The 18,805-nt window shown below is 48.8% G+C and overlaps 11 protein-coding genes across 12 annotated transcripts; 6 read left to right on the forward strand and 5 right to left on the reverse strand.

Annotated features, from left to right (window-relative positions):
• The first annotated feature begins 124 nt into the window (after positions 1 to 124).
• LOC6901000 (uncharacterized) lies at positions 125 to 717 on the forward strand. Its single transcript, XM_002134660.3, has one exon. The coding sequence runs from the start codon at positions 161 to 163 to the stop codon at positions 629 to 631; it is 471 nt and encodes a 156-aa protein (XP_002134696.1). The 5' UTR covers positions 125 to 160; the 3' UTR covers positions 632 to 717.
• Positions 597 to 4,698, reverse strand: Klp67A (Kinesin-like protein at 67A). The gene is made up of 5 exons (XM_001354277.4): positions 4,240 to 4,698; positions 3,088 to 4,168; positions 1,235 to 2,018; positions 1,018 to 1,149; positions 597 to 945 (listed from the first exon to the last, which is right to left on the reverse strand). Exons 1-5 carry the CDS (start codon positions 4,539 to 4,541, stop codon positions 839 to 841), a joined length of 2,406 nt encoding a protein of 801 aa, XP_001354313.2. The 5' UTR covers positions 4,542 to 4,698; the 3' UTR covers positions 597 to 838.
• mRRF1 (mitochondrial ribosome recycling factor 1) lies at positions 2,140 to 3,086 on the forward strand. Its single transcript, XM_001354278.4, has one exon. The coding sequence runs from the start codon at positions 2,231 to 2,233 to the stop codon at positions 3,014 to 3,016; it is 786 nt and encodes a 261-aa protein (XP_001354314.4). The 5' UTR covers positions 2,140 to 2,230; the 3' UTR covers positions 3,017 to 3,086.
• Positions 4,699 to 5,630: 932 nt separating the features above from the next.
• Positions 5,631 to 8,492, forward strand: LOC4814186 (protein FAM76A). Of its 2 annotated transcripts, XM_001354276.4 has the most exons (6): positions 5,631 to 5,814; positions 6,151 to 6,215; positions 6,285 to 6,398; positions 6,836 to 6,929; positions 7,197 to 7,610; positions 7,677 to 8,492. In XM_001354276.4, the coding sequence occupies exons 1-6, from the start codon at positions 5,728 to 5,730 to the stop codon at positions 8,076 to 8,078; spliced, it is 1,176 nt and encodes a 391-aa protein (XP_001354312.1). In that variant the 5' UTR covers positions 5,631 to 5,727; the 3' UTR covers positions 8,079 to 8,492. The 2 variants fall into 2 exon arrangements, with proteins under 2 accessions (XP_001354312.1, XP_033240173.1); XM_033384282.1 differs by lacking the exons at positions 5,631 to 5,814; positions 6,151 to 6,215; positions 6,836 to 6,929.
• On the reverse strand, positions 8,489 to 9,282 carry Fdx1 (Ferredoxin 1). Its single transcript, XM_001354275.4, has 3 exons — positions 9,110 to 9,282; positions 8,961 to 9,012; positions 8,489 to 8,900 (listed from the first exon to the last, which is right to left on the reverse strand). Exons 1-3 carry the CDS (start codon positions 9,216 to 9,218, stop codon positions 8,549 to 8,551), a joined length of 513 nt encoding a protein of 170 aa, XP_001354311.1. The 5' UTR covers positions 9,219 to 9,282; the 3' UTR covers positions 8,489 to 8,548.
• A 404-nt stretch (positions 9,283 to 9,686) lies between these two features.
• Positions 9,687 to 10,683, reverse strand: Hsp67Bc (Heat shock gene 67Bc). Its single transcript, XM_001354274.4, has one exon. It carries the CDS (start codon positions 10,479 to 10,481, stop codon positions 9,891 to 9,893), a length of 591 nt encoding a protein of 196 aa, XP_001354310.3. The 5' UTR covers positions 10,482 to 10,683; the 3' UTR covers positions 9,687 to 9,890.
• Positions 10,684 to 10,891: 208 nt separating this feature from the next.
• On the forward strand, positions 10,892 to 11,669 carry LOC6900999 (rhodanese domain-containing protein CG4456). Its single transcript, XM_002134659.3, has 3 exons — positions 10,892 to 11,271; positions 11,330 to 11,489; positions 11,554 to 11,669. Exons 1-3 carry the CDS (start codon positions 11,067 to 11,069, stop codon positions 11,606 to 11,608), a joined length of 420 nt encoding a protein of 139 aa, XP_002134695.2. The 5' UTR covers positions 10,892 to 11,066; the 3' UTR covers positions 11,609 to 11,669.
• Positions 11,670 to 11,842: 173 nt separating this feature from the next.
• Hsp22 (Heat shock protein 22) lies at positions 11,843 to 12,830 on the forward strand. The gene has a single exon (XM_001354269.4). The coding sequence runs from the start codon at positions 12,139 to 12,141 to the stop codon at positions 12,670 to 12,672; it is 534 nt and encodes a 177-aa protein (XP_001354305.3). The 5' UTR covers positions 11,843 to 12,138; the 3' UTR covers positions 12,673 to 12,830.
• Positions 12,831 to 13,196: 366 nt separating this feature from the next.
• Positions 13,197 to 14,075, forward strand: LOC4814182 (heat shock protein 27). Its single transcript, XM_001354270.4, has one exon. The coding sequence runs from the start codon at positions 13,253 to 13,255 to the stop codon at positions 13,853 to 13,855; it is 603 nt and encodes a 200-aa protein (XP_001354306.1). The 5' UTR covers positions 13,197 to 13,252; the 3' UTR covers positions 13,856 to 14,075.
• A 346-nt stretch (positions 14,076 to 14,421) lies between these two features.
• On the reverse strand, positions 14,422 to 15,319 carry Hsp26 (Heat shock protein 26). Its single transcript, XM_001354273.4, has one exon. It carries the CDS (start codon positions 15,206 to 15,208, stop codon positions 14,594 to 14,596), a length of 615 nt encoding a protein of 204 aa, XP_001354309.1. The 5' UTR covers positions 15,209 to 15,319; the 3' UTR covers positions 14,422 to 14,593.
• Positions 15,320 to 15,559: 240 nt separating this feature from the next.
• On the reverse strand, positions 15,560 to 17,583 carry Hsp67Ba (Heat shock gene 67Ba). Its single transcript, XM_001354272.4, has one exon. It carries the CDS (start codon positions 17,410 to 17,412, stop codon positions 15,853 to 15,855), a length of 1,560 nt encoding a protein of 519 aa, XP_001354308.4. The 5' UTR covers positions 17,413 to 17,583; the 3' UTR covers positions 15,560 to 15,852.
• Positions 17,584 to 18,805: the final 1,222 nt, after the last annotated feature.

Consider the following 18,805-nt stretch of genomic DNA (forward strand, 5'->3'; position numbering starts at 1 on the left):
TCCAGACTGGCATCTTGACAGCTCCAAAGAACCACGAGACTGTCACATGCCACGGTCCCAGTCACGGCTCATACCCTTCGTCTTGCCACCAGCAGGTGGGTGGCTATAAAAGTGCACGTCGAACGCCGGGTAAACAAGCTTAACATTGAAAACAGAAGATATGTGGCTGCCGCTAATCTTTATTGCCTGTCTCACGGTTGCCAGCGGATCCGGGAGCGACGGAAAATCGGGCGCAGACACAGCCTTTGTGCCGCGATATTCTCTGACGGCTGAAAGCAAGAACAAGGAACTGGACCTGAGTCCAGACGGCGATCGGCAGAGGCCCTCCATCAGCGAGAACGGACATCCGACGCAGAAGCCCTGGCGACGCGGAGAATACGCCTACGACAGTGTTTACACAACCAACTGGCCAGCTCCTTCTGCTCCCAATGCCATGCTGGGCCTTCTCGGTCCCCTGCTGGCACCCGGGCTCCTTTTGATGGGCGTAAATCTTGGTGCGCTTCTTTACATGCTCCTTGGCTTGCTGGGTCTGGCCCCGCCTCGGAGCAATAGACATGCGACTGCGGACGACATTTATCGCAGAGACAGACATAATCTTGGTGATGGCAAGGAAGCGGCCATATATTTTTAGTTAAGCGCGTGACGCAGTTTTCATTCAAATTAAAAATTAACGTACATAAATATAAAAAATGGTGTGGTTTCTGTTTGAATAAAGTACTCAAGACGTTTCAAGTTTGGATTGGGTTTGGGTTGGGTTAGTGTTCTGCGGGTATTAAATGGTTTCGAGTCCAAGCGAAAAAAAAATATATATTAAAACTAACGTAGAGGGCGTCCCTCCTCATTTCTTCAAGCGAAACGATGCGGCCCGATTGAACTTTACCAAAGGCGGCTCCTTATTTCCAGTTCCCAGTGGTTTACGGGTTATCGTTGGGTTTCCCGACATTGCTGGGAATGGATGAAAGGAATGGAAATGAAATACCGAATAGAAGAACAGAAGAAGCCTTCTCTGGTACTAACCTTTTGCCACAAGGGCTCGCGGACTCTTGCGCACATAATTTCCATTGAATTTTACGTTTTCCTTGGCTATTGAGGCCGCGGCCAGGCTTCGCTGCAGTCCTTGGGTAGTAAAGTTGCTAGACTTCAGCAGAACTGCAAGTGAAAAGCATTAATTAGGTTCAAGTTACGTCTCTGCTGGGCTGGGCTGGGCTGGAAAAACTCGTCTATGAATAAGTACCTTGCTTGATCTTGTCGTTGCCACCGCGTACATTTTGGTCGGAGAGCAGATCTGTGACAATGCGTTGGTGGACATTTCGCTGTTTTGTGACCGTCGACGTCAGGGCATTGTAGGTAGTGCTTAGGACTTGCGTCTGGTTGAGATTATGTGGCTTCTTGAATGTCTTGTGCGCCTCGTCAGAGTCTGAGTCTGTTTCCAGGCTGTCAGTACTGTCCACACTCAAATGGAGATCATCGTCAATTTCAGATGCCCGCACAAATTGGCGCTTTTTGGCACTGGCCGTTGTTGTAGTCGATTGTTCTTCGTCCTCCTCACTGGCCAGTAAACGCTTGTGCCCAGTCTTCTCAGTCTCGTTCGCTTCGAATTCTGTAGCGTTCGCCTCAGACTCAGCGAATCGCATTTTTCGGTGCAGACGATCGTACAATGCTTGTATCTCCGGTGTCAACTTCTCCGCATCCTCGAGACGATTGTACGCCTGGCACAGGACATCGCAAGCCGTGGTAAAGGATTTGCGTATAAGGTCCGAGTTCTCCACCAGCTCCCGGTTGATCAAGTACAGGTGATTGCTGGATATATTCTGCTTTGCCATCTGCAGTTCGAGATCCTTCCTCTTCACATAAAGGCCAAGGATTTGCTGAAGCTTCGATTGATTGACCTCGCGCTTCAGACTCTCCACTTCCCGGTAGGCGTGCTGTACCTTATCTTGCCAGCTCGGCAGCTCTTCCGAGTATTTGTCGTTTTGATTAGCCAGTGTAGTCATGTAGTTATTAAAACGTCGGTAATCCTAAACAAATTTATCGAATCATTCAATAAATTCCGTTAAAACACAATTTAAAATTCAAATAAGCCCGCGTTTAGCATCGTTTCTTGACTATATTACGTCACGATATGTTACGTTACGTTAGTCATATTTTTCAAAGTTGGCAGCCCCTAGAAACAGCTGTTCAGATCACTCGCCGCCGCATTTACTCAAACAAATTTACAAAACTGAAACAAATGCTCAGGAATACGCTGCATTTAATAGCCCTGGGTGGGCGCCAGGATCCAGTGCGGCGGTCACTGCTCCCTTGCACCGCCAGACTGTTGCCGGTAGAGAAGCGGGAGCAGCCGCAGCAAATACAGACCGGCTTGTTGCAGGCGCGCGGTTATGCAAAAGGCAAGGACAAAAAGAAGGAGAAAGGCGGCAAAGGAAAGGCGGGAAAAGTGGAAATCAATGAGCAGCAACTGCGAGAGATTATCAACTTGGACAGCCTCAACACACAAATGGAAAGGTCGGTGCAGCAGATGAAGGAGGACTTTATCAAGCACCTGTCGCTACGCTCTACCAGCGGAGCCATTGACACGCTGCGCATCAAAGTGGACGGCGATGAGCACGAGCTCCAGGAGCTGGCACAGATATCGCGAAAGAATCCTAAGACGATTATTGTCAATATGATTGCCTTTCCCCAAACCATTCCCGACGTACTGAGGGCCATCGAGAAGAGCGGCATGAATCTAAATCCCCAGCAGGACGGCACGACACTGTTCATACCCATACCCAAGGTGACCAAGGAGCACCGCGAGAATCTGTCCAAGAACGCCAAGGCTCTGTTCGTCAAGTACCGGGATGCCATACGAAACGTTCAGAACGACCACATTCGAAAACTGAAGAAGCAGCCGGACGTCGGCAAAGATGATGCCTTTGCTGCCCAGACCCAGGTCACGGCCATTGGGGATAAGTTCATTGCCGAAGCGGATAAGCTGCTGGCCAGCAAGCAGAAGGAGCTGCTTGGCGATAATTAAGACTGATTGTGTTCGAGACCCGCTTTCGCTGAATTAAAAGCAAAATAAACTACTGTCATTTGTGCACTTACCTCTTGGCACATCCGTTGGTCCTGGGACAACATCTTTCTGAACTCCTCAAAGTCCTTTTTCAGCGTCTGACGATAATTAATAATCTTAATCTTACTCCGTATGCCGATTCCGCACTCCTGCATCGTCTTAGCAGTGGCATATACAGCATCTATCCTGCTGTACCATGACTTCAGCTCCTGCGGATCGTAGCCATTGCTGCCTCCACGCTCTAGCTGAGCTACCTTCGCCTCCAACGCTTTGTTGCGCTCTTTCAGTCGCTCATTCTCGGCCATGACCTCGTCGATCTTCTTCACATAGAACTCGGTGGGCATTTTCGACTTGATCACGTTCTGCTTCAATGTGGTTCGGATCTTCTTCGCGCGACTAGCGTACTTCAAGGTGTTGTAGGTGTCTTCGTATGTAAGAGAGCTCATCGACACGTTGGCCACCATCAAAGTGCGGCAGTTGCCGCCTAGAGAGTCCTTAAGGATGCGTGTCAGGTTAGAGTCACGATAGGGTATGTGCTTGAGGCCATCGGCCAACTTGTTGATGCAGTTTCCCAGTGCCAGAAGACTCTTGTTGATACTAGCACCTTCCTTGAAGCGCACACCAATACCCTTGGTGCTGGCCGCTCGTTCACTGCCAGCCAAATCAATCATCGACAGCTTGACAGTTCGCTTTGTGTCTGTTTTCCGATCAGTGATACGTATGTGCACCTGGAAGATAGCATGGGATCGCGAGCTCTCTGCGTTGGCATCGGTTGGGTGTTGAGTGCGATGCCCGTTTCCTAGGGCCAGCATCCGCAGCAATTCTTCAGCGCTGTAGATGGGCGTCAGTCGCAGCCCGCTCACAACCACACCGTTGGAATCCTCGCGTAGTTTTAGCGGACCCGACTTTGTGAGCAGATTCATAACGTGTTCGTTGTACACCTCCAGGTATGAGACACCCACATCGAACTTTCTTGCATCACTTTGCGCTTGGATCTTCTCGAACAGGTCGCGCATGGTCAGAAACGTTATGCCGGGAGTTGCCTCGCTGCCCAGCATTGTGAATGTCTTCCCGGCTCCTGTAGCGCCATACACAAACACAGAGCAGTTGTACCTGTAAATACACACACACACAATTAGGGATGTGAAATACTTGTAAACAAAGGCATGTGAGGCCACCCTTACCCATTGAGCACCGCGTCGACCAGCGGCGCCGTACACTCTTCAAATAGTTCCTGATTTGTGTTGTCTATGTCGAATACGCGATCGAATTCCATCGTCAGCTTCTTGTTCATGCGTTTTGTGATGTCGCGGTAATTCTGTTTGGTGCCATGGAAGAAGAATTCGTCGTCTTCTTCGTCTGGATCGAAAAGCAGCGCCGATTTATCCATAACCTTGATGATGCTCCTTTGCTGATGTTCTAATTCCTTAGCATTATACGGCCTTACACGCACTGCCACCTTTATATTTGTGTGCTCCACAGGCATTATAATTGTATATCTCTTCGCATAAGTTCTTTTAAAGATTCAATACGAAACCATTAATTGTACCGCAAAATAATTTTCTTGTACAGCCTGGAAACGATCGTTGTTGTTTGAATGGAAACTATCGGCGATTCCCTTTTGTAGGCGTCTTTCTCAAATTTGCTTTATATCTGTATTTCCAGAGTTGCTACGTATCGATAAGTAAGTAAGTATCGATAGTGGAGTGTTGCCAGAAATTTTTGTGCAAAGTAAAGCTGAAGCCCATATATATATTTATTTATTTTAATCGGCTAAAATTATGAGCTAGAACTGAGGGTCCTAGCTAGCTAATAATAATCGACGGAATATCATAATCGAGGAATATGTGGAATAGAACTTGAATTCGTCAGTATATTTACGGTATATTTTGAAAATGAGACCGTATATTTCGGTATTCACTTGAATCGGTAATAACCAGTAGAAAACACTGACTCCCGGCAACACTAATTTTCATACCCTAGGGAAAAGGATATAATAGAATTGGGAAAATTTTTGTCATCCCAGGCTCCGTAGGTATCAGGATCGAGATACATGTATATATACAATATACTAATGATATAGGGTATACGAAGACTTTACACGCATCAAGTCTTCAAATACCAGCAACATTGCGACTGTTTTGTTGAACTATTTTGTTTATGCCTTGTTTTGGTAAAAATACAATAAAAGCAAGGACTAAAAACTACCCAGCCAGAATTTTTCAACGGAATATAAAATTTACCAATATGAACAACTATCCTCTTTCGTTTTTTTGTGTGACCTATTTCGCTAATACCTTTTTGTGTTTGACCTATTTCATTGAAACCTTTTTTCAGACAAGATCCAATAAAAGCAAGTGGTTAAAATAAGCCAGTCAGGCAGAAAATTGATTCATTAATCGTATAATATTATGTGGGCAGGGCTGAGGGTTCTATTTAGCTAGTAATATTCGACGGAATATCATAATCGAGGAATATGTAGAATAGAACTTGAACTCGTTCGTATATTTACGGTATGTTTTTAAATGAGACGGTATAATTTGGTATATATCTGAGGGTCGGACGGTTATTTTATCGATAAATCCGCGACCGATATATCCACTGCATCCCGGAACAACAAGTTTTTTTTTTAACTCTAGCACAAAATTCAATTGCACGCAAATATCATAACCATGAGTGCAAAAGTATTATTCGCTTGCTCCAAATGTTTCTCGCGTCATCCATATGAAGAATTATCTTCGGGACAGCAACTTTGCAAGGTGAAAAGCGAATGGCAGACAATTAAATAAAGAAAAAAAAAAAGAAAAAATAGCATGACTGTGGCCCTAACAAAATGCAGTAAACAAAAGTTTTGATGTTTGTGTGTGTTTTATCTTGGCAAGCGACAGCAATGACGCGTCGCTTTGTTGCGAAAATTTTGCTGCGCATTTTAAGTGAAAATGGACGGCAAGAAGAAGCAGCGTCTGTCGCGGCCACAGCGTCAGTCGTTTGTCGTCGGTGGCTGCTGTCTGCTGCTGTGACTAATAAACAACCCGAACAGCACAGAAAAACATCCGCAGCATTTACTAAACCTACATTAACCTTGATTTTCGCAGGGCTGCCGTGGTTCTACCTCAATTGTTAAATGTACTTACTGCCGCTCGGAGTTTCAACCCGCCACGTAAGTTGAATGGATCCCCAGCCTGATAATGACCCTCTCTATTGAGTCTCCCATACATGTACTTCACAGCAAATCACAGAGTGCCTGTAAAAAATGCGAACACTATCTGGGAAAATACGGTAAGCCCAGTCCGTGCGAGTGCTGCAAGATTGTGGCTGCCTTCGCGGGGTCCAAGTGCATGAGGTATGTTCACTTCTTGATTTCTCCTAGTTTGTATAAACTGAAACACAACTCTCGAGTAAATCTTTTGGTAAAAGTAGTTTGGTTCTATTCTGCGCAATGTATGGCCGTGTAATTTGAATGCACAATGTAAGAAAAAATCTTGAATATTTGAATTCTATTTTTCTTAAGTTAAACCACAGCTGTAAATCGTTTTCTACGATACCAATCCCCATAGCCTAGCTACCCAACTAATTGTGCCTTCAAAGTACATGACTTTGTAACTCCTTCAGTAGTAGACTCTTCTTTCTTGATTTTCTATCTATTGTATCAAAGAACCAGTCAAAACCAAACAATACAAAGTCTCTTATGAACGCAAAACATTTTTCTTCTTCTCTTTTCTGCTGCCACGTGTGAAAAAATTTAACAAACTCAAAATCACACAAAATCATGCAAAATAGATGCGCCAGCTACGAGGCAAAGTATGGACCACCAGTCCACTGCGACGAATGCAAGCTGCGATCAGCCTTTGACAGGCGCGACGAGAACAAAAAGGTCAGCGTCCCTCACCCTCTCTCACTGCACCCGGCCAAGGAGCGCCCTTCGGAAGCAGCCCTTAATGTTAAAACCATAAATTTAAGACAAATATATGTAGAAAAAACGAGCGTGTTAAACTGTACCAATGCTGCTCGCCACTTCGTCGATTTGCACGAACCTAAGAATCATGTATTTGCGTTCATAAGAGACCAAATCTAGTCTAAGATTAGGGCTTAAGCCTTTGTAATCGCCCTTAATCAATCACATGTTTCGTTTCGCTTCCAGGTCAATGGAAAACTCCTCTGCTGGCTGTGTACCTGCGCCTACAAGCGTGCTGTGCTGAAAGCCCAGCAGGAGGGCCGAATACCCATGTCCAAGAAGCGGCCGCATGAAAAGTCTTCTTCCTCGCACAGAGACAGCGCCTCGGCAAAGAAGCCATCGCGCAACGAGCTCGGCAAGAGTGGCGGCAGCAACAATGCCGGCGGCGTTACGGCGGTGAGCGGAGCCGGATTGGATCTTCCGGACAAGATATCACGCGGTAACAGCGGCAACGGCACAATTGCAGCCCCGGCTGCCATCACTGTGGACACTAATTCGTCCGATCATGTGGTGGCCATCACATACCTAAAGGAGCGCATCGCCAGCCTGGAGAAGCGTCTCAATCAAAAAGACAAAGAACTGCTGGAGAAGGATAAGCAAGTTAGTAACGCGCATGTCGTTTATTACTAAATATCTGCTAATATTTGCTCATACTCTCCCTATTAGTTGACCGAGCTGAAAGGCAAGAACTTCGAAAAGGAAAATGACATGCGCAACAGGCTGAAGGAGGTCGAGCGTCTGCACGACATGAAGGTTGATAACTTGAACCGCAAAATTTCCAGTCTGATCAAGGACCTGGCCATCTTGAAAAGAAGCTGCAAAAAGGGGCCCAGCGGGTCCAGCAAGGCAGAAAGGGAAGCTATCAAGCGAGAGAATCTGTCGCCCAAAGAGGAAATTATCACGGCTGCACCAGAGAAACAACAGACCAAGACATCCGAGCCCGCCGACCTTGACAAGGACGAGAAGAGTTGCGACCGTGAGGAAGAGCGCAGCGAGCAGGAGGATCGCGCCAGTGTTCGATCGCGCTCCGCCTCAGGCTCCAGCAGCCCCAGTCCGTCATCAAACTGAGAGAGCGCCCTATTCTCCACCCAGACCAGTGTGCAACATTTCAATCCCCACGACACACACGCACACACACACACCCATACGCATGGTTGTAGGATTTGCTGCACTGCTCTTTTAGTTTTTTTTCTATTAAAGTTTATATTTTTGTACTTTGCTTTAATTGTAATATAGTTTTATCAGATGTTTTACAAACACTTTTATGTCGCTCATCCCAATCCCCACAGCGCAGAAGACGCGAATGTTTCACCTGTTTCTGTCCACTGCTTTCCCCAAAATTGTCATCATAGAAAATGTAATATTATAGGCTCCACTTAACGAATTCTACTTTAGTTTAATTCACGATGGAATGACGCAAAGCAAATCGAAAGCATTGTATACATTTTAAGAAATATACAAGTTGGGAACGATATATATATACTCAACACGCGTGTTTATTCAACATTTAAAGCTAATTAACAGTGACCAGAGCGGGACTAGTGGGGCTTGGGCTTGTGCCCGTCCACGTAAAAGTTTCGCGTTGCCTTGGGCAACTGAAGTTCGATGCCATCCATGCTCTTATCGAGCAGGATTTGGCAGCCGAGGCGCGAGTTCTCACGCAGAAAGGGAGCCATGTCCAGCAGATCGTCCTCCTTCTCCTCGGCCTCCTTTAGTTTTTCGAGAAAATTGTGATCCACATAAACGTGGCAGGTGGTGCAGGCTAGCGATGCCTCGCAGGCGCCCTCCATCTCGATGCCATGACGATGGGCCAGATAGAGTACATTGTCTCCGACTTTTCCCTGCACTTTGGTGCGCTTTCCGTCCTTGTCAACGTACGTGATGTTTACTCTGCGTTGCAGGGAGCTCCCCGTTAATGGAAGACTTAAGAAGGATGACGGTTCTACTCACATTTCATCTGGAGACTTGGGATCTTGCCACTCGTACTCGCCATGCCGCAGCCCTGCAAAGGTGGAGAGATAACCATTTCATAATCTTAGATACCGATTACATTCAATTTACAGTGAATTCGCTCCTGATGGGCATTCCGGTCTACTTACATCGTGTGGTGTGCAGAGCCTTGATGGACGTAAGACCGGAGGTTTTGACTATATGTTTTCCGACTAATTTGCAGGAATTGCCCGACCGCCGCAAAAGTAAACAAAACATTTTTGAGGTTACTATTTGGTTAGGGATGGTCGATAGCCGTGTACCTGTTACATAGCAGAAATATTTGTATGCTCCCAGTCCCTGTGAAAGCCCCTGAGAGGGCTGAACAATTACAAAAATTATACTGGATCTACAGATTTCTTTGCTCCCTGTTTGTAATGATTTCTATAAAAAGTCACTGATTCAAAGCTGTGAAACTTTATTTTGGCGAAAAGTCGACACACATCACTGAAAGTTCGATATATCGATACCTTTATTGGCGCCCTCTCATTTGAAACTGAAAATGCAAGAAAAAGGCTTATTGGGGAATAATTATTGGGAAAAGCTTTCAACGGGGTGGCGATCTATTTTGCATATGGATATATGCAATGCATGTCTTTTAGTCCCTAAAGTTTCCATATACATACATTTTAAAAGCCCAATGGATGCAAATGAAAAAAAACCCTCCAAAGAACAACGAGAGCGCTTCGATAATTATATTCCTTTATTAATACTGAATTTTGATTAGTCTTAAAATTGGCTTTAATTGGACTTTAAAATGTTGTTGGTAGTTATTAATGAATAAATTTGGTGCATAATTTGCGTCTTTTTAGTGCAACGACAAAAAAAAGAGAGAGTCTTTGGAAATCACTTGGCGGCTGATGGCGCGTCTGTTTTTTGAGGCTGAGCTTTTTACTTGGCCTCGGAGGGAGGCGAGGCTGACTGCTCCTTGTTGCCATTGCCATTCTGAAAGAGATCGGACGGGCCCACGTGCTTGATAGTTATGACACGCTCCTTTGGTTCATCCTCGGACACCAGAGGTGGCACAGTTATGGTGAGGACGCCGTCCTCAGTTAAAGTGGAAGCCACTGCATCCGCATCGTACTCCTTGGGCAGCGGATAGCGGCGGACAAAGTGGCGCGACACATGTCCGTGATCATCCTCGCGCTCCTCATGCTTGCCCTCCACCACAATGCAGTCGTTGACCAGCTTCACGGTCAGCTCGCCGGGCTGGAAGAGCCCCACATCGAGATTCACCTCAAAATTGCCCTTCTTGTCCCCGGCACGAATGGCACCCAGAGCGGCCAGCTCGCCGCTCCGTTTCTTGGCAACCAGTTGATGAGCATGGGCACCCATCCGGGCAATCAGTCCCAGCGTGTGAAGATCCAGCTCGTGGTGCTGTCGCGAGTGCGCGCGGCGGTACATGCGATTGGGGAACATGTCGTGGCCGTAGTACATGGAGTCGGGTGAGTCCAGATTCAAGACAAACGGAATATCTGGCATTTTCTCGAAGTTTTTCTTGATTTAGATTCTGTATCTGGTGGAAGTTCACTGAACCGACGACCTGTTTTCCCTGTAATACTGTGAGGGGTTGTTTTACCAGCGGGGGGTGAATACTACGGTAGGCGGTCGCTACTGTTTCGCGAACTATTTTCCCTGAATTTTCCGACTCAAATGTGGAGTTTCCTGGGCGCGCGACTCCTTTTTATAAGCACCACTGGCAGGGGAAAGAAAGCTTGTGCTGCAGAGCTTTATTCGCAACAGAACAGAGGAACATTCTGGGGGTCTGCTTCGAGAAAAGGGGCACAGGCAGGACTCGAATCTGAGCCGTTTTATGGTATTTGGTAGAACTTACATATCTATGTTCTAGGATCTAAATCTCTGTATATAGCAAGCACTGACTGGCAGACAGATCCATATCGAGTTTAAAATTTGAAATTCAATATGAATCTGGGTGACAGCATTCAGACGTAACCCGAACCTCGACGCTATGTCAACTTGAGGCCCCACTGGCGTCAACAACAACGGCACACAAAAAAAAAAACTGATAAGCAGACGTAGGCAAACAAATCACGATTTAGACAGAAAATGTATCTTTCAGTGCGAGCGGGAAAGTCAGTTCCGTACCGACTGGCATACCAATTGAACGCCATCTTCCGCCCGCTGTGCAACATGGCCACATATGAACAGGTTAAGGACGTGCCCAATCACTCGGAGATCTATCTGATCGATGTGCGGCAGAAGGAGGAGCTGCAACAGACGGGCATTATTCCAGCCAGCCTCAACATACCCCGTAATAACGTAGCCCCAAGGTTGTCGAAAGTTTTAATAGAAAATCTTTGACTTTTCAGTGCCAGAGCTGGACAAAGCCTTCTGTATGGATAGCAAGGAGTTCAAGAGCCGCTACGGAAGGGACAAGCCGGGCAAGGATTCCAAGATCATATTCTCCTGCCGCTCGGGCAAACGGGTGCTGGAGGCCGAGAAAATTGCCAAGGCCCAGGGTTTTACAAAGTGAGTAGAAATGCATTATTTTTGCCTTACAGCTACTTAACACGGAACTTACATTTTCCCACAGTGTGGTTATTTACAAGGGCTCCTGGCTGGAGTGGGCCCAAAAGGAGGGTCTCTAAATTTATTAGTTAGATTTAAAATTTATGTATAATAAAATTGAATGAAGAAAGTCAAAACAAATTTGAGCTTTTCTACTAACGCCAAAGCTTAGCCATACATGCAAACACACGAGCACACACATGCACTTTAGCAACGCTAGTCGTCTCGCTTTCACTATAGCTCTCTTCAATTGCTCTCTCTGTCGAAAGCACTGACACTGACCTACCGCAAGAAGCAACCAAAATGAGAGAGAGAGATATACAAGCAAATAAACCGAAAGCTGTCTATGGAGCGCTCTAGAGACATCTCCCTGTTGCTAGAAGCCACCGTGCCACCACCAACCACCACCACATTGACCGCTCAAAATTGCATCAGACGTAGTACGCCAAGAAAGTTCCGGATGTTTCTATACACTAGCGGCGGCACGTATAAATAGCTGGCACAGAGGGCCGGCACTCGCAATTCAACAAAAGCCCAGCAAGATAGCACCTCGCATACTGAGAGAGCAAGCAAGAGAAATTTCAACAGTTTAAGTGAAGATTTCGTCAGAATGCGTTCCCTACCGATGTTCCTACGCATGGCCGAGGAGATGTCCAGGATGCCACGCCTGTCGCCTTTCCAGGCCTTCTTCCACGAGCCGCCCGTTTGGAGCGTGGCTCTGCCCCGCAACTGGCAGCAGATCGCCCGCTGGCAGGAGCGGGAGTTCGCTCCCCCGGCCACCGTCACCAAGGAGGGCTACCGGCTGACTCTGGACGTGAAGGACTACAACGAGCTGAAGGTGAAGGTGCTGGACGAGAGCATTGTCCTGGTCGAGGGCAAGGCCGAGCAGCAGGAGGAGGGCGATGCCGGAGGCTACAGCTCGCGGCATTTCATGCGGCGCTTCGTTCTGCCGCAGGGATACGAGGCCGACAAGGTCACCTCCAGCCTGAGCAGCGATGGTGTTCTAACGATCAGTGTGCCCAATCCTCCAGCTGTACAAGAGGCCCTCAAGGAGCGTGTGGTCCCCATCGAGCAGACTGGCGCTCCGGCCGGGAAGGCCGCTGGCCAGGTGGCGGAGGAAAGCACAGAAACCAGCAAGCAGTAGGGCGACCCAATGCTCTATGGAAGGAGATGACTCCTGACTGAAGTGAACAGAAAGCTAGTGAAACCCTTTAACCTATGACCTACTCCATATGTTAGCCCTACAAGTACTTCCTTAGTTTAAATACGAAAATACATGCAAGATAATGATAAACAAACGCAGGAACTATCGTTTTATTTCACCATAGTGGCACAAACCTTTGGCTGTGCCAAAATCACCTACTGGCACATCCCGTAGATCAACCGAAACACTTTCGTTTGATTCTGCTCCCAGTCGCCCTTTCCCCATCCCCCAGCACTCTGCTTGGTGACGTAGACGCCACTTGACGCGGGTCCAATTGGCCACGCTCGTGTGTGTCTCGTTGGCCTTCCTTCTCGCGGGTAGTCTCGCTGCACTTGGCCGACCCGAGGCGCATCGGCTAGGATGAGTCATAGCTGCCCCATCCCTATTCGCATCCGGCGCTGCATCCGACATTGGGCGAGGCCACCCGGTCATCTATAAAAGAACTAACGGCGGCCAAGACAAATTTTATAAGAAATCTGAACGCGAAAGCGAACGAGTCGTTACCAAATCCCGCAAAGAAATGACTCTGGTGCCGACCACATATCGCGATCTGTCGCGCGAACTGGACAGACCCCGTCCGCTGTACCAGGCTCCTTACGACTTCCAGATGTATCCGTATCTCTGGGACGATCCGCGAGTCTGGTGGCCCGCCCACCACAGTAGCAGGAGCGACCTGTTGCGGCCCATGGACGAGCTGGTGACGCGTCGCGTCAGGAACCAACTGATACAATCCAATCCCTACGATTGGGCCTATCCGATGCGATGGGACAATTACTACTCCGGCGAGCGGGTGCACGTGGACGAGAAGGGCTTCCGCGTGGACATCGATGTGCGGCAGTTCCATCCGCACGAGATCGTGGTCAAGACCAACGACGACTATGTCATCGTCCAGGGCAACCACAACAGACGGAGTGAGGGCTCCAACGGCCTGGTAGAGCGACACTTTGTGCGAAAGTACCTCCTGCCGCGCGGCTACAACGCCAACGAGGTGATCTCCGACATATCCACGGACGGAATCCTCACCATCAAGGCCCCGCCACCGCCTCCATCCAAGTACTACAGTCCGGGCGAGCGTATGATCCGAGTGCACGAGACAGGCAAGCTGGCCCTGCCCTGGAAGTAGATGGAACCCCTGTTCCCCAATCCAACTCTAAGCCCATCCCATAGGAGGGACACACGTACCATCCCCACTCATAAAAAAACGCGCCAAACTCAAGGTGAACTATTTTTGGGCTGGCAGGCAGAGGCAAGTGCAAACGAAATTTCAATTGGATTCTAATACATAAATACATTTTGTACCCGTGGGTAATATAAAATGCGCAATAAATTCGACCTACATGATATTTTTTGGGTTTATGGGTAGGACGGATGCGGCTGGTTGCGCCCAAATGAAAGTGTGCATAGTGGACGTTATATGTGGAAATATTGGCGAATACAATAACAGACTTTTACAGAAGGTTTTCCTTGGTAAGGTCTCTCAGGCAGATGCTAAAGGGCATCTAACAAAAATAAGTTACTATGTAATCAGCTTCTTAGAATAGGGCGCTAGGAATCACAATCTAAGTAATCAAAGAGAAGAAAATGTGCCCTAGTAGCTTCTAAAATGACAAAGTTAATCAATTAATCAAAGCTTCGGATTTAGCCTTTCCCTTCAAAAAACAAAACAGCCCAAGAAATCACTCAGTTACGTTGATTTTTCACACCAGGTGTATACATACATATTTAATAAATTATTTCTCAAGTCTTTAGCTCGTTACAAATGCGTTTTGAATAAATAGGTTACAGATTCAGGTATGTGAGGGAATGATGGGTGTGGATTGACAATGCAAGAACTTGATATCATTGATGGCATTTTGGCATTCTACTTGGAGGTGCCATGGGCAGAGCCGTTCTCCTTGCCCTTATCCTCGACGGCGTTCTGCTTGACATTCAGATGGGCGGGTCCCACCTGCTGGATCTGGATGAGACGCTCCTTGGACTTGTCCGCGATGGGTAGCGGCTTCGGAATGCTCACAGTGAGAACGCCGTCGGAGGACAGCTGGGAGACGACCTTCTCCGGCTCGTAGCCCTGGGGCACCTGGTAGCGGCGCACGAAGTGGCGCATGATGTGGCCATGATCGTCCTGTCGCTCCTCGTGCTTGCCCTCGATCATGATGGACTTGTCCACGACCTTGACGCTGAGCTCACTCGGTTTGAACTGGGCCACGTCCATGCACACCTGGAATCCCTCCTTGCCCACATGGGTAACGGGCCAGTGGATGTCGTTGTTCTTGGCCATGTGGCGGCGCGCCGCCATCACCTGTCCCGCCGGCGAGGCCGCACACATCGGTGAAGCGCACGGGCAGCCGTTGATGGAGTGGCGCTGGGGCATGATGAGATGGTGGGAATGCGGATGCATGCCCAGGCCAAACTCGTAGATGGGGCTGCGGGGCTCCTGCAGCTCGTCGACCAGAGAAAGCAGTGTAGACAACGCCATTTTGTGGTATAAAATTAACTGTATAAACGTTTAGGTTATGTTTTAAAAGAATGCACTCGCTCTCCTTTGCTGTTTGCACGGTGGAAGTCAACGGTTGTTTTAGTCCGCTTTGATCTGCGCTGCGGCTTTTATAGCCGCCACAGCCCCTTCGCTCTTCTGGAAGCGTCTGGCAGTTTCTGGGAGTGTGTGTGTGTGTGTCAGAAAGAGAGAGCTAAAGCGAGAGAGCAAAAAAGCTTTCGGTCGTTCACCATATGTTTGTGTATGTGAGAGCAAAAATTGTTCCCCCTTGTTCGTGTGTGTGTGTTGTGTGTGAGGGAGAAAGAGTTACCGGCAAAAAAAAAGCAACGCCGCTCACTTTGAATTCTCTTAATTTGTTTTTATTGTAAGTACATTAAGTGGTTTTTCCTCTAAGTTTTACTGGAATACTTGTAGTTGTTGTCACATATTTTTTAGGAAATCATACTGCTATCTCGCTCGCGTAGTAATTGAGTCGACATCATCTCCCTCTTTTTCATCATACTTAGCTTCTATCTCTGTCTGTTTATAGCGAAATGCCAAAAGAGAACACAGGAAACATTTACGAATAAAACTCACGCATACATACATATTATTTTTCTCTTTCTCTTTTCGTTTTCTTTCAGTCTTCACTTTGCGGCCACCTCTTCGGTTTTTGCCGCAGCTGCGCCATTCTCCCCACCGGCAGAGGCTCCGTTCTCCGCGGCCACTGCGGCTGCACCGTTCTCCCCACCGTCTGCAGCCGGCTGATTTTTGGCCAGAAGTATGGCAGCATCGACGGCAGCCAGCTCCTCAGCCCCCTTGCTGGGCTTCTCCACCTTCTCGGGCTCCTTCTCCTGCTGCTTCTCTTCCCCTACCGCTTTGGCCGTGGCGGCCATGGGCATGTCCTCATCATTACCGACAACGGGCGCCACATCGGCATTGCCGTTGCCGCTGCTTCCATTGTTGGAGCTGACGGCCACGTCGTTGGCATTGGGTTCGGTTTTGGCCTCCTCCTCGGAGCTGCTCACCACAGCTGCAGTCGGATTGGGAGTAGAGTCCTCCTTGGGAGTGGAAGCCTCGGCAGTAGTTGCCACTTCCATGGACTCGGACTCTACCTTCACGCCATTATTGGCATTGGAATTGGAAGTTGTAGTGGAAGTACAAGTGGTGGATGTAGTGTCCACTGCTTTTGCTGCAGCCTCAGCTGGAACTGCAATGTCGGCAGCGACGTCGACGTCAGCAGCGGCTGCTACAGCCTCTGCCTGGCCATTACCGTTGCTCTCCGGGGTGGCTGCTGCTGTTGCTACTGCTGCTGCTGCTGCTCCTGCTGTTGGTGTTGGTGTTGGGGCGGCGACGCTCTTCGGCTCTGCCTCTGCCTGTGCATGTGCCTCTGTCGGAACCGGTTTCGGCGTCTGCGCATCCTTCGGCTGCAGCTGCGACTGCAAAAGCTGCTGGATGTCGACGATGCGCTCGAGCCGCTCCACACCCGCCTTGTTGGCGGGCGGAGGGGGTGGTGGTGCCTTGACGGTGAGAATGCCGTCCGAGGAGAGCGTCGAGTGGACCTCGGCCGGGTCGAAGCCCTTGGGCAGCATGTATTTCCGGATGAAGTGCCGCGAGATGACCCCGTGACCGTCCTCCTTCTCGTCGTGCTGGCCCTCGACCACGATGCAATTGTCTATGGTGCGCACCGTGAGCTCCCGGGCGGAGAACTGCTTCACGTTCATGCTCACCTGGAAGCCGTTGCGGTTCACCACGGAATAGGCGGACTTGCTGGCCGTGGCCGGGGAGGTGGGAGTGGTTCCTCCAGCTCCAGCCCCTGCACCGACTCCTGACCCGCTACCCTTCTCCCCCAACTCCTTCTCCAGCTCCAGCAGCGACTTATTGCAGCAGACGGTCTTCGCCCCCGCCACCCGGTTGTAGGGGTGATGACGATGATGCGGTGCTGGTGACGCCGCGTGTTGGCCCTTGATGGGCACCCACAGCACCGAAGAGGTTGTCGTGGGGCTGGTTCCCAGGCCCAGGCGCAGGGCGGGGCGGCTCAGCTGTGGGGCGTACGGGTGGGAGTGCGTCGGCGTCTGTGCCTGTGCCGGGACTTGGTGCTCCAGCGGATACATACCGAAGCCCAGGTCATCGATGTCCATGGCCAGGCTGCGGTTAAAGTCGTGCAGCTCCTCGGCCAGATCGAGTATGAACGGTATTAGCGACATTTTCCGAAACCGATTCCGTATCTGGGATTTAATCTGCTGTGCTATACTCTGGCAGTTGGATTTGTATGTGGATTTGGACTTGGACTTGGACTTCGAGTTGGAGTTGGACCTGTCTGGGGAGCTGCACGCGCGATCCGTTCTGGCCTCTAACTGGATTACGTTTGAGGGCTTATGGCTGAATGCCGGCGCTTTTAAGCGGCTGTGCAGCGCTGAATGGAAAACAGTCCAGTCTGGAAGGAAAGGTCTGGCCTGGAAGTCCGCCGCCTCTGTGGCTGTCTCTGTCTCTCTATCTTCGTCTCGTGAAAAAAGATAGAAACCCACCGAAGAGGGGGAGAAGCTGGGATCTCCCGTCCCCTCCTTATGTGCAGTCTTATTTACTTACCCAGTTTTCGGGGCGGAACTGAACATTGTCCCCCCGCCGCAGATAGAAATTCGATTCCCAAATCCCTCTTTCAGATACTATTCCGCAAACCGAAGAGAACAAAGAAAGTATTCCAGCCGATATAAAAAACCAGGCTTGGGCCGGCAAAAGCAGGGTAAACCGGCTCTCCATTGAGACAGGGGTCTCTTTACCCCAGGAGATATCATCTCTACATAATGCAAATATACACACATACATACATACATATGTACACATATGTAAATTGCTGCAGTTGAATTCCATTCCAGATGCCGGGCGAACAGCTGAGAGCGCACACAAAACGAAGTCTCGTGCCGGGCTGCGAGGCCGGCGAATGGAGCAACTACAACAACAGCTGGTTTTCGCTCTGCTGGAAGGCACTGTACGGTGCGGTGGGGTAGGGCAGGAAGGGTGGCGTAGTGGGACGGCGTCGCGTAATCATGCGCACTCACGACGTCTGGAGCGGAGTACATACATACATATGTATGTATATGCACGTACCACGTTACATAGGACTTGGCAACAGTGTGTGCATCTGATGCATCATCTGCACATACATATATACATATGTACATACATGTGTATTTCTGTGTGTGCGTGTGGGCAACCGGTTACACACACCTACATACACATGCACAAACACACTCACACCCTCCCCAGACTAGAGCCAGACAGACTCCACAGCGCAAAGTGGAGTCTTGAATGACTGGCAACAATTAAATGGGAGCACATCCAGGAGCAGAAGAGTATGCAAGGCGGCATGGGGGGATCCACGTTGTGTGTATCCGTGGATAGCAATAAGAGAGATTGCTACGTGACTCCCTATGTATGTACATATATATATCCGTACTTACATATGTACGTACTTGCCTCCTTATGTGCTCCAGGGAAACAGTGTACCAGAGATTTCCCCACATAAAAAGTTACCTTCAGCTCAGGAATAGACATTTTCCATTTGCGTTGCTGAAAAATGGTGTAAATTTGGGGCTTATG

This window comes from Drosophila pseudoobscura, chromosome X, assembly GCF_009870125.1.
Source record: "Drosophila pseudoobscura strain MV-25-SWS-2005 chromosome X, UCI_Dpse_MV25, whole genome shotgun sequence".
Classification (NCBI taxonomy): Eukaryota; Metazoa; Arthropoda; class Insecta; order Diptera; family Drosophilidae; genus Drosophila; species Drosophila pseudoobscura.

Bases quoted from the DNA above. Each gene is read 5' to 3' on its own strand.
- LOC6900999 (XM_002134659.3), top strand. From the start codon at position 11,067: ATGTATCTTTCAGTGCGAGCGGGAAAGTCAGTTCCGTACCGACTGGCA. The intron at 11,272-11,329 runs GTAATAACGTAG...TTGACTTTTCAG, and splicing joins AGCCAGCCTCAACATACCCC to TGCCAGAGCTGGACAAAGCC. The intron at 11,490-11,553 runs GTGAGTAGAAAT...ATTTTCCCACAG, and splicing joins AAGGCCCAGGGTTTTACAAA to TGTGGTTATTTACAAGGGCT.
- Klp67A (XM_001354277.4), bottom strand. From the start codon at position 4,541: ATGCCTGTGGAGCACACAAATATAAAGGTGGCAGTGCGTGTAAGGCCG. The intron at 1,150-1,234 runs GTACTTATTCAT...TTTCACTTGCAG, and splicing joins CAACGACAAGATCAAGCAAG to TTCTGCTGAAGTCTAGCAAC. The intron at 946-1,017 runs GTTAGTACCAGA...ATCCATTCCCAG, and splicing joins GCGAGCCCTTGTGGCAAAAG to CAATGTCGGGAAACCCAACG.
- Hsp22 (XM_001354269.4), top strand. From the start codon at position 12,139: ATGCGTTCCCTACCGATGTTCCTACGCATGGCCGAGGAGATGTCCAGG.
- mRRF1 (XM_001354278.4), top strand. From the start codon at position 2,231: ATGCTCAGGAATACGCTGCATTTAATAGCCCTGGGTGGGCGCCAGGAT.
- Hsp67Bc (XM_001354274.4), bottom strand. From the start codon at position 10,481: ATGCCAGATATTCCGTTTGTCTTGAATCTGGACTCACCCGACTCCATG.
- LOC4814186 (XM_001354276.4), top strand. From the start codon at position 5,728: ATGAGTGCAAAAGTATTATTCGCTTGCTCCAAATGTTTCTCGCGTCAT. The intron at 5,815-6,150 runs GTGAAAAGCGAA...TGATTTTCGCAG, and splicing joins CGGGACAGCAACTTTGCAAG to GGCTGCCGTGGTTCTACCTC. The intron at 6,399-6,835 runs GTATGTTCACTT...CATGCAAAATAG, and splicing joins GCGGGGTCCAAGTGCATGAG to ATGCGCCAGCTACGAGGCAA.
- Fdx1 (XM_001354275.4), bottom strand. From the start codon at position 9,218: ATGTTTTGTTTACTTTTGCGGCGGTCGGGCAATTCCTGCAAATTAGTC. The intron at 9,013-9,109 runs GTAAGTAGACCG...CCACCTTTGCAG, and splicing joins GGCTCTGCACACCACACGAT to GGCTGCGGCATGGCGAGTAC. The intron at 8,901-8,960 runs GTGAGTAGAACC...CCTGCAACGCAG, and splicing joins CCCAAGTCTCCAGATGAAAT to AGTAAACATCACGTACGTTG.
- Hsp67Ba (XM_001354272.4), bottom strand. From the start codon at position 17,412: ATGTCGCTAATACCGTTCATACTCGATCTGGCCGAGGAGCTGCACGAC.
- LOC4814182 (XM_001354270.4), top strand. From the start codon at position 13,253: ATGACTCTGGTGCCGACCACATATCGCGATCTGTCGCGCGAACTGGAC.
- LOC6901000 (XM_002134660.3), top strand. From the start codon at position 161: ATGTGGCTGCCGCTAATCTTTATTGCCTGTCTCACGGTTGCCAGCGGA.
- Hsp26 (XM_001354273.4), bottom strand. From the start codon at position 15,208: ATGGCGTTGTCTACACTGCTTTCTCTGGTCGACGAGCTGCAGGAGCCC.